Source organism: Mytilus galloprovincialis, chromosome 12 (assembly GCF_965363235.1).
Source record: "Mytilus galloprovincialis chromosome 12, xbMytGall1.hap1.1, whole genome shotgun sequence".
NCBI lineage: Eukaryota > Metazoa > Mollusca > Bivalvia > Mytilida > Mytilidae > Mytilus > Mytilus galloprovincialis.
In genome coordinates this window covers 36,354,863-36,367,667 of record NC_134849.1, presented here as the reverse complement: position 1 = coordinate 36,367,667, position 12,805 = coordinate 36,354,863, and the positions used below count along the sequence as shown (strand labels likewise).

Below are 12,805 nucleotides of genomic sequence, written 5' to 3'. Positions count from 1 at the left end.
CTTGCACAAACAATGTGTAAAACCCATACCATAATGTAAGCTATAAAAGGCTTCGAAATGAATAAAATATAATGCTGTCCAAGAGATAATGTCTAATAAATATCTGAAGAACATTATCTGGTAAAATTTTTAATATTTTTTTATTTTTAAATTCAAGGGTCCCAAAACTGGCATTATGATACATTCTGCTTTGAAATTTCATCTGGTACGCGGACGATCAAGAAAACTTGACTAACGTTGATCAACGATTATCGTACAATAAAACGATGATTTTCTTAAACCATCTATGACATTTTACACTTTAATGAAACAGGAAACCTAACATAATTTATCTTGAAAATATTCAATCCATAGTTTTTTTTCCATTTTTTAAAGAATTAGGATATATTGGTTGTTATCGGGATGATAGCAGTAGAATATTATCTAAAGCAAAACTGCAAGACAATGGTATGACAGTTTATAAATGCCAACATTTTTGTGGTAAAAAAGGATTCAAGTTTGCAGGTGTTGAGGTAAGTCAATGATAGGTAAGGAGTTTGTGTTCATGAATATATAAAATAAAATTGATTTAAGTACTTTCTCTCTTCATCGAAACATTATTTTAGTCAACCCTTGTTTCTAATAAATATGGTACATTTTTCAAAAATTATGTCCCAGGGGTAATATCAATCTTAAGCCTGAGGAGCGTTTCATACAAATAAGTACCAAAACAAAACGTTTTCAGAGTCGTAGTTTTTATTCCTTAGACTTTTATTTGTTATCGTATTTTAACCATAAGAAGGACATACATTGACATAGAACTATATACTTTATTACTATGAGACAGGCAAATACCTTGCATTACCTTGTATTTGATTAGATTATGTTAATAAAAAGGTGATACTTATAACAAAAAGAATACTAATTTTATAGTATGGATACCAATGCTTTTGTGGGAATGTTTTACGAAAATACAGAAAAAGAAAAGAAAGTGATTGTAAAACGCCATGCTCAGGCAATAAACGTCAGACATGTGGTGGTCCATGGAGGATCTCTGTTTATACAGGTAAGAGGTTGTTTGTATATATTTCCCTTTCCTCTACACCGATTACTATATAATGAGATGGTGATCTTTCTTTAATTAGCACGTTGAGATACGCGAATGAGATATTCCTGATTCATTTTATTTCTAATTTGATTCAAGGAAAATGAACTAAAATTTATCTGTAACTATTCTTTTTTTTCCAATCATTGTATATAGATGAGTTCCACATTAAGAGAAAATAGCAACATTGATTTTCTTAATCTTCTCATTATTTGGGTTGGTAGTATTTAAAGAGATTCCTATTGAGTAAGGGTTGGACAAATAAGAATTTTAATCACAGATTTTTTTTCAAATAACTGTTATTTGTTTTTACTACATTGTACGAGCTAAATAGAGATTTTTTTTGAAGCAGCCTATCAACATAGTTTTGCCAGATCAATATAGAAATTTATCCTAAATAGGATTAAAATATATGAATCCCATAATATAATAATACCTGTATATATATTGCGTCTGTTAAGCCGCATACCGAGGTGACTAATAAATAAATCATATTCCTAAGACTTAATCTAGTGTAAACACGTCATAAAATTCTATTATAGAAATGCTCCAAAACGCCGATAAACGTTATCTGTATCACATTAGCAAGGACTCGAACATTAAACTATCAAACAAACTAATATATCAACATAAATATCCAAATAAAAAGATGCGGGTATTTATATCAATGATACAAATATCCGCAATAGACCAATTGAGGTAGATATAAGCAGCTATATGTTATCGTTCGACCTTGCACAAACAATGTGTAAAACCCATACCATAAAGTAAGCTATAAAAGGCTTCGAAATAAATATTTAAAATGCTGTCCAAGAGATAATGTCTTATAAATATCCGTAGAAGATTATTTAGTTTTTTTTAAATTTAAGGGCCGTAAAACTGGCATTATGATACCTTCTGCTTTGAAATTTCATCTGGAAAGAGGACGATCAAGAAAACTTGCGTAACATTGATCAACGATTATCGTACGATAAAACGATGATTTTCTTAAACCATCTTTGACATTTTACACATTAATGAAACAGGAACCCTAGCATAATTTATCTTGAAAATATTCAATCTACAGTTTTTGATAATTTGGTGTGTATGGCATTGAAGGTCTTCTTGTCAAAAGATTAGATGGATGCAGCTTGCTTTTAGTACTTGTGGCAATAATTATTTTTAGGTCTTTCCACTTTTCTGTGGTAAGACCTATTGTATTTGTTCTGATTCTCATTATTATTTTTTCCTCGCCTAATTTTGAAATTTTTGTTTCTCAATATGTCGCTTAGATATTTTTTATATTGTATCGTACAGTTTTTGCGCTTTAAAATTTCACCCTGCTAAGCCAAACAAGTTTCTTTGTAAGAGTTATCTCCCTTTTCACTGTCTATCATGAGCTTGCATCTCCTTCGTAACAAAAAAAGATATCGACAAAATTCTTTTTACAAATTGTTCTTTAAATCTTCATAAATTTTTGGCTTATTTGGATGGAAGCGATCCAGTGAGATCTTATAGAAGTTATCTGCATTTACCAAATACATTTGTCTTTATGTTTTTGTAACACTTGAACCGTACGCCGCATAAATAAAATTTAACAAAAAAGTTACTCGCGACATGATATAACTGGAAAGTTTTTGTCGATTTGGTACGCGTCATTGTTTTAGGGGTTCCATGCCACTGAATCGGTAAAATGAACAAAATTAACTCATTATAGCCTCAAACTTTGCAGCTACCATGATGTATACATGCATCTTATCGTATTTTATCATACAAGGTCCCCATCGTCCACCCTTCCTCCCCCTTTATTTTGTTCGTTCTTTTTTGAGGAATCCCATTTTGCATTGAAGTTCAATCCTGTTACATTTTACTGTAAAAATGCAATCCTTCTTACAAACAAACTTTTTAAATAGAAATTCATCCCCTGCAAAAATCTGCTCCAATTCATGTGTTTTCTGAAATTCAATCGATGAACGATTTTTTAAAATACCATAATAACAGCATTATGTTTGTGTGAATGCATTGAACCGCAATAGTTTACCTGTAAAATATATAATGAATCAAGAACAAATGTTCCCGTAAGCCGCGGTCTGCTCGATTGAGAAAAAAAAAATCAATGACACAGAAATTGCTCCCAAATTCGTAAATATTACTGAATTCCCAAAATAAAATTTCTAAAAATGTATTAAAATACAAATCTGTGCTCTCGCAAACATGTGCACGTAAGATGCATGCATGCATGATCCGTCATCAATGACCGGTAAATCATAAAACCAATAGACATCGTGTTTCTCCGATCAATACACATGTGCTCTGTTCAACGGTCTCCCCTGAAAAGAAATTAATATTCTCCAGACATATATATTTGAGGGTCACGTGACTTCACAACACCATCTCGCGCGCGGACCTAAATTTAGAATAAAACATTCCAAATCCAAATCAGGAAAATGGAACTTCCAAGATAAAATTTACTCCGTTTTCCTACAAATTCAAACGAAACGCATACACAACAAATAGATGAAAAATGGAAGTCCGAGGTAACATAGAAACTAGAGAAAATTTATATACGAATGATGCTAGGATTAATATTAATGAGGACATCTCAGGCGTCCGTTTGGCTGTGCGGGATGAATAAGTACACAGTCACGTTCGGTCAGAATATAGGCGTTATTTAAGTTAGTTGCGTCGCACAGAGAAAGTGCCATGCAATTAATCAATCAATCAATCAATCAATAAATCGACCAACCAACCAACCGACCAACCAAGCAACGAACCAACCCACTAATCACTCATGTAGGTGTCTGGTCCATGTGTTTAATAGAGGATCAGGGATAATCTTTTTTTTTGCATGTTCCCTACAGTCTAGGTCCAATGACCAATCAACTAACTAATAACTAACTAACTAACTAACTAACTAACTAACTAACTAACTAACTAACTAACCAACCAACCAACCCATCCATCAATCAATCATTTAGACTGCCACTAGCAATTGTTTACAAAACAATTGATATATATATATATTTGTTTATTTTGTTTTATTTGTAACTAAGCTGTGTGTGTGTGTGTGTGTGTGTGTGTGTGTGTGTTCTTTGAAGTTACAAAACATAACTTTGAAGTGTGAAAAGGATTCATATGTTAAGGAATCAAAACAAATATTATTAGTTAATAGTAGTTTAATTTCTTTTTTTTCCTACCCTCTGTTCAATTTTTCATTCTACAACAATATTTTTAAATTATTCAAATTGTATTAACCCCTCCTCCAACAATAAAAAGATGACTAATACAAATTAATTCACAAGTTAAAATTATTAAAAAAGGGAAGGGCACAAAAACAAAAATAAACAAATATCAGGCAATACCAATATAAAGCAGTAAAAGTGTCTGCAATGATCCATCTTAATTCAAAGAATAAAAAAAAATCTTCTAACACAGCTGCATTTTGGATATGTACTTAAAAATGACAAATGCACCATATTTAAACCTCCCTCCATAAAATAAAAGATCAGTGTATTGGTACCTTACTCTTTAAATCTGGAATAGATTTGATAAAGCTGAAATCAAATGAATTATCTTTGGTAATGCCATAATCTTGATAACAGTAATTTTATGGAGTACTGAATTTTTTCGAAGTTCTCAAGCATTAATTATTGATGACAATTTCCTTATTTTCTTTGTTAAATCTATATCTAACAAAGCTTGTTAATCTTATAAGAAATCTATTCCTAAAAGTTTAAAATTTGACTATGATCAATGAAGATTATATGCTGTTCACAGTATGAGAAAACTATGGATGTCAGATGTAGATTTAAGTGTTAGGTATACTAATTCAACATCAATAATAAGTATGTGGAGAGGGTATTTCCCTGTCTACTGCCTCTGAAGAAATTTTATAACTTTCCAATATTCATTACACAGCTGTTATCTTCTGAATAGAGAGTCTCAAACCATTTACATAAGGATGGTCCAAAATTAAAACTTTGAACAGCTTTTACTAGAAAATTTCACTCTCAGTCTGTTCATTAGTTGGTCAACTGATCGAGATAAACAGAATGTTTTTGTGTATACCCAAGTCTAAAACCTCGAAAATGGTTATCCAAAGTTGTCATATCTTTTGAGTATTTTGTCACATATAGTAATTGGATGTCGATGTCAGATCATTTGTGATCTCTCAAGAACTATTTTTCTTCACGAAACTTTGGTTATTTAAGTTATTTTTGTCGTAATGTTTAGTTGCTGTCCATAACTTTGGTATTTTATCCTCTGTTGACTTTTTTTCATATGTATTTGGAGAAATAATTTGATGTACTTGCAATTATATCTACAAAAGATCTAGAGTTACGCTTATGGCAGAGTCCTTATGTGTTTGTATTCTTTGAATTATCTTAACTGCATTTGGGAAAAAACAATACTTACATTGTAACTTACTATGTGGTATGGGTTTTGATCATTGATGAAGTTTCTCACTTTTTAATCATTTAGTATAGAGAGTTGTAAATCTGCCAATCATGCACATCGTCTTATTTTGATATTATCAAATTATTCTGTTTTGTTGTGTGTTTCCAGTCTTTTTCAGTCGCATAATAACTTCATACAACGAATATTTAAATTTGATTGTCATTCAAATTTATCGTTTTATTTGAATTGTAGTTTGTCCATTAGGGTGGAAATCATATGGATCCAGCTGTTACTTCTTTAGTCAGACAACGGCAACCTGGAATGACGCCAAGGTACGTTAATGCCGTATTTAAAATTGATAAAACAAAATATAACATGATTTATTTCCCTTATGTCAGCATAAAAATAGCAAGAAATCTCCACTGTGTAAAACATTTTAAAATTATCGTCCATTTACACCTTAATTTTTATTCAGTGATTCAGGCTCAAACATTATAGTCCATTGTGTTTTCAACAGTCAGCAAAACTTGTGAAGCCCTTGTGTTAAGAGAAACTAGTTTTTGTCTTAATTTTAAACTTAATTATAGTTACGAATAATTACTTTAAAACACTTCGTGCTATAACTGAGATGATCACTTGCATTGTTTAATTTTTCAAAAACACAATCTTCAATTTTTAAATTAACAAATTTACAAATTTTCTTAATAAAGAAATATATGTTATTCACGTTTTAAATCTGAAAGGTAAACATTAATAACAAATCTTCGACATATACACTACAATGACTGGAGAGATGATGACAGTATCCTTCCACTTGAAAAACATATTATGAGTCAAATAGCTAAAATTGGTATATACAAATGTCAATTTCAAAGTAGATAGTTCTTAAAATTTTCAGCAAATTTAAATCATTATTGTTCATTTGTATAATAGGATAATTTATCGTTATATGATTATATAAGTTAACCGTATGTGGATACAAGTATATGTTTTTTTTCAAATGAATAAGATTTGCGATTATTTCAAAAAGCTTAATCCTTAGCACAAATAAAGGCAAAAGTAGTATACCGCTGTTCAAAACTCATAAATCCAGGGACAAAAAACAAAATCGGGGTAACAAACTAAAACCGAGGGAAACGCATTAAATATAAGAGGAGAACAACGACATAACACCGAAACGTAACACACACAGAAACGGACCAAGCAAACACCACGAGAATAACAAATATAACAAGAAAACCAAATACATGAATTTGGGATAGACAAGTACCGTGCCACGTCTGATCTCAATATCTCAAAAATAAGAGAAAACACAAACGACTCAACGTTAAAATGCAACACACACATAAACGAACAATAATATAACAATGGCCATCTTCCTGACTTGGTACAGGACACTTTTAAAGGGGAATAAAGTGGTGGGTTGAACCTGGTTTTGTGGCATGCCAAACCTCGTACTTTAATGGCAAAGTTACACGAATAATGCTAGTAATGAAGCAGAGTTACTAATGATATTATATATTTTTGTTTTTTTATTCGTTTTTTTTTTCATTATATTATATTAATTTGTTTTCATAAGACAAATGTTGATGCATGTATCCTGGAACCACTTGATTTATCTTTCAGTCTATAAAAGATTCGAATTTGCATGAATTGAACCTCTACTGTAAATATTGATTTATTAACTTCGACTGTAATTTTAACCGAATGTACACCATATATCCCGAACGGTTGCCTTTAAGATTTCAATTTCAACACCTGAAATATATTGTTTTTCTGTGGATATGGTGATGTGCATCTTCTGTTCTAAATTCATAGCGCCCTCGGACTTATAGTTCACATTGGATTTTGATAAGCTATATAAGCAATATTTTGAATTATATTTTAGTGATAACGTATATTATAGAAACACTGTTGTTGTAAAACAGAATAATATTGCACGCACTCCTTTCCCATCATTCCTTGTAGTTATATTGACTCATTTTGTTATAGTAATCATTCGACTAATGATCTCTTTATCTTCCCCTTGCTGTCTTGTAACTTTAAATGAAGATTTTGCCTTTTCACAAAGTACCTAATAATATGTAATTGTTTAATTTACAGTAAGTTATTGATGATATGACAAAAAAGACAATTGCGTTTCATATTTTGATGCATACCTCCTCCTGTTAAGCAGGTAGACCTAGGTTAAGGGAAATAACGCTTAACATCATCAATACGTTTGTGTCAACCATTTTCATAAATATATTCTAAGCTTCTAGGTTAAATAGATTATTTCCAATCTGTTTCAGGTAAATGCTTAAAAAACATTGATGAAACTTGACTTTAACAAACACATAACTGATTATCTCCCTGAACCAAGGTCTACCACATTAATTAATTGATTGATGCTTATAAAATCAATTGTCTCATATGTATTGCATCTGTAGGCCTACATCAAATTTTAAAATAATAAATTCGACAGGTTTGCAAAATGGAGCAATCGGGCTGCATAAGTTTTTTTTTGTAATTTGACCTTCATTATAAAACTTATATGAGTTATGACAGGATGTTGCGTTTAATATACCATCCCTTAAGGATTTTTTCCAAACAGAAATCTAGAAACTCTGTATATAATAGACATGACATATATACGTGAGCATGTTTTCAAAAATTAACCAAGAACATTTTTTTTTGACATAGAAGTTCATTTAAACAACGTCGTGTATGCTATGCTGAATGTTTTTAAGGTTTGATTGATTGTTCAAACTTGAGCATTTTGCATTTTTTCGAACTAGATAAAATGAATAAAGAAGAAGTACAAAAATGTAAAACAGAAAAAAGACAGAAGACCTTTTAGTAGGCTTTTACAACTGATGTAGTTATATTAATAGTATTTCATTTACATTACAGAGGAAATGCATAACGAAAAATAGTATGCTTGCAGAAGTAGTGTCATATGGGGAAAGAGATTACTTAAGGAAACAGGCATCTAAATATGCAAAAAGTAGGTACATTCAATAAAAGAAGGGGTGTTTTGATAAATTGTCATTTAATTGTAAAGTTCAAAGAAGTTTAGATGTAAGGGAAACATCGTCAACGGGATCTAAGGCTTCTTTACAAGGGCAAACAATATGCTTTATCCAATGTACAAAACATTTAATTTTTGTTATACCTTCTTATTGCACGCACTTATTGTATACAAAAGATTAAATAAGAAACAACACAAGACAATCGAAAGAAACGCTTCAACTTTTGTTTACTTCTAACTGCTGTTAAATCTAGATAGAACAAGCAACGTCTATCCGCATGTTAAGTAACTGACATCATACACATCTTTAAAATTTTGTAATCTGCAGTTATGACGGGAAGATTTAATATATATCTTTGAACTTAACTTTACCAAGTTTTACGCTATTGGTCTGCAAAGTCTGATAAAATTCTGACATTGTGCTGTTAAAGGTCCACCCTTTTACTTCTTTATAGATTTCTGGCTTGGCGGAACAGATAGTAAGCATGAAGGAATTTGGATATGGGCGACCAGTCAAAGTAAATTTAATGTGAATGGATGGCATACCCGACTTGTAAAAGAACCGAATAACCAAGGTGGAAATGAGCATTGCATTAATATACACAAAAAACTAGATTTTGAATGGAATGATGAAAGATGCTGGAATAGTTACAGATACATTTGTGAAAAACTGTAAGTATAATAAAGTATAATAAAACCGACATTTAAAAGTTCGAACGTTGAGATTAAGACATTAGACATTACAATCTGTGATGCATTGCTAAAAGATTGAAATATAATTACACACGCACAACTCGACAATTATGTTGTTGAAAAGAAAACATTCTCGTATTTGGATAGTACCTTGTTTATTGTATTTGTTGTTTGGGTTTGTACACTTCAACTCATAATGCTATTGCTCGGTTTAAAGATAATATGTGGTCAATTTGTTGATTGATCACAAGTAATAGCTGAATATGTACACATCTGCATTATTGATGTTATTACGAAATACCAATGATTGCTTTTGACGAAACTGATTCATTTGGAGTAGATAGTATGTTTGAGTACAATGTATATATGCGTACTTCGCTATTAAATATGTGAAAGTCGTTTTTACTGCAAACATATTTTTAGTTAGACATTTTCTAAAAGAGTTTACTGAATATAGTGTTTTATTGAATTTGCAATTAACAATGATTAAGTGTTGGTATTCGCTATTAATACATGATTTTGTGTCCTTTATTTATGATGTTAACATTAACGTAAAGTAGGATATGTATTGTTTTACTTTTATTAAGTCTTTCCACTTTTCTGTGGAAAGACTTATTGTTTTTGTTCTGATACTTATTATTATTAGGTCTTTCACTTTTCTGTGGAAAGACCTATTGTATTTGTTCTGATTATTATTAGGTCTTTCCACTTTTCTGTGGAAAGACCTATTGTATTTGTTCTGATTATTATTATTATTATTATTATTAGGTCTTTCCACTTTTCTGTGGAAAGACCTATTGTATTTCTTCTGATTATTATTATTATTATTATTATTATTTTTTTTTTTTTTTTTTTTTTCTTCCGCCTAATTTTGATATTGCGACAAATGTTTGTTTCGCAATATGTCGCTTAGATATTTCTCATATTGTATCGTACAGTTTATGCGCTTTTACATTTAACCCTGCTAAGCCGAACACTTTTCTTTGTAAGAGTTATCTCCCTATTCACTGTTTATCATCAGAGTGCATCTCCTTTGTAACAAAAAAAGATAGCGACAAAATTCTTTTTACAAATTGTTCGTTACATCCTAAGGAAAATTTGGCTTATTTGGAGCGAAGCGATTCGATGAAATTTTATAGGAGTTATCTACCTTTACAAAATTATTTTCTCAATATGTGTTATTAACTAATAAACCGTCAACCGTATAACCCTGGAATGTATTTATTTGAGATCCCTAGGCCCTTTATTAGAAAATGGGGTCAAGGTCAAAGGTCAAGGTCAAGTTCTAAATTCGGAATTTTCCATGTTTTTGCATTTTCTCCAACCCTTGAAAAGGTACATATTAAAGAACAAGTGCAAAATGATTGCTATATAGTTATGAAGATATGTTACATTTGGTCTGATACAATTAAATAGCATCTAATAGGAGTTAGTGCCCCTGAAATGTCTTGATATGAGGTTATTTGATTATAACTTCAACTAAGTGCATTTTAATGGCATTTGACCTTGTGCAAAAGGTTGGATGACAAATGACCTTGAAAAATGACTACCGGAAGTGACCTTGAGAAAACCGGAAGTAACCTTTTTTTGCAATTTTTTCGTATAAAAGTACTCAGAATCCATATATTTTGTCATATAGCTACATAAACTGATTACTGAAGACTAAAAATGACTTCCAACAAACTGGAAGTGACCATGTATCTCCCATTCTAAATACAAAAGTATATAGAAACTATATATTTTTGGAATCAGTGTAAAAGGAGCTATCATATTAGACCGGAAGTGACATTCATTTCACCGGAAGTAGCATATTATCTCCTTTATATCACTTAAAAATATGATTAAACCATTATTTATCGTATCAGTATGAACAACTATCTTCTTATCAAAATTTCTTTGATATGGAAAGACCTTCAATTGTTCTCTGAACAATTGGTTTTTAATTTTTTTTTTTTTTTTTTTTTTCTTCCGCCAAATTTTGTTCTTGCGATAAATGTTTGTTTCGCAATATGTCGCTTAGATATTTCTCATATGGTATCGTATAGTTTACGCGCTTTTAAATTTCACCCTGCTAAGGCGAACCATTTTCTTTGTAAGAGTTATCTCCCCTTTCACTGTTTATCATCAGAGTGCATCTCCTCCGTAACCGTAGAAAAATGCGACAAATTTATTTTATAAAATTGCTCGTTATATCCTTCGCATGATTTGTCCTATTTTAACCGAAGCGATATGAACACTCCTTATGAGAGTTATTCCCCCTTTTGCATTTGATATTAGTAATATGCATTTCTAACTGGTAAACCATAGGTAATAGAGATCTAGGGTCTTTTGATTTAAGGTCCTTGGTCCAAAAAAATGAAAATTAGGTCAAGGTCAAAGGTCAAGGTCATATTCTAAATTTTGATTTTGGCTTATTTTCACTCATTTTCATTAACCTTATCAGATATCGACAAATTATTTTTACTAAATTGTTAGTTGCGACATGTCGTAACATAATAATTTTGGTTGAAAGGGTGCGTAGACAATAAATGGGAGTTTTAGCCCCTACCACATCTAAAATTATGCGTAAAGTGATATTACTTATTAACCATACATATTAGAGACCTAGGGTCTTTTGAATTGAGACCCTCAGTTTGTGACCTTGAAATTGAGGTCAAGGTCATAGGTAAATTTGGCGTTTTAGATTATGACCTTTGGTTAAAATTCATATCTATACATCATAAAGCCATAGGAACTGACATTTTAGACTGATTTTTAATATTTTAATATCAAAATAGATATTTACTGGTGGAAAGACCTTCAATTGTTCTCTGAACAATTGGTTTTTAATTATTTTTTTTTTTCTTCCGCCAAATTTTGTTCTTGCGTTAAATGTTTCTTTCACAATATGTCGCTTAGATATTTCTCATATGGTATCGTATAGTTTATGCGCTTTTAAATTTCACCCTGCTAAGGTGAACCATTTTCTTTGTAAGAGTTATCTCCCCTTTTACTGTTTATCATCAGAGTGCATCTCCTCCGTAACCGTAGAAAAATGCGACAAATTTATTTTATAAAATTGCTCGTTATATCCTTCGCATGATTTGTCCTATTTTAACCGAAGCGATATGAACACTCCATATGAGAGTTATTCCCCCTTTTGCATTTGATATTAGTAATATGCATTTCTAACTGGTAAACCATAGGTAATAGAGACCTAGGGTCTTTTGATTTAAGGTCCTTGGTCCAAAAAAATGAAAATTAGGTCAAGGTCAAAGGTCAAGGTCATATTATAAATTTTGATTTTGGCTTATTTTCACTTTTCTTCAAAAACCGTATAACATATCGACATGTTATTTTTACTAAATTGTTAGTAACGACATGTCGTAACTTCATAGATTTGGTTGAAAGGGTGCGTAGTCAATAAATAGGAGTTTAAGCCCCTTTCATATCTAAAATTATGCGTAAAGTGATATAACTCATTATCCATACATATTAGAGACCTAGGGTTTTTTGATTTGAGGTCCTTGGTTTGTGACCTTGAAAATGAGGTCAAGGTCATAGATAAATTTGACGTTCTAGATTATGACCTTTGCTTAAAATTCATATCTATACATCATAAAGCCATAGGAACTGACATTTTAGACTGATTTTTAATATTT

General features: G+C 31.0%; 1 protein-coding gene across 2 annotated transcripts in view; it reads left to right on the top strand.

The window, feature by feature from the left end:
- LOC143055698 (uncharacterized) overlaps positions 1-12,805 on the top strand; it is a 36,682-nt gene that overhangs the window by 19,969 nt on the left and 3,908 nt on the right. The window contains exons 5-9 of one of the 2 annotated variants that reach the window (XM_076228852.1): positions 376-512; positions 913-1,045; positions 5,714-5,793; positions 8,354-8,447; positions 8,927-9,143. In XM_076228852.1, coding sequence (XP_076084967.1) covers positions 376-512; positions 913-1,045; positions 5,714-5,793; positions 8,354-8,447; positions 8,927-9,143 — 661 coding nt within the window. The remainder of the gene's footprint in view (positions 1-375; positions 513-912; positions 1,046-5,713; positions 5,794-8,353; positions 8,448-8,926; positions 9,144-12,805) is intronic. The other variant, XM_076228853.1, reaches the window with a different exon arrangement.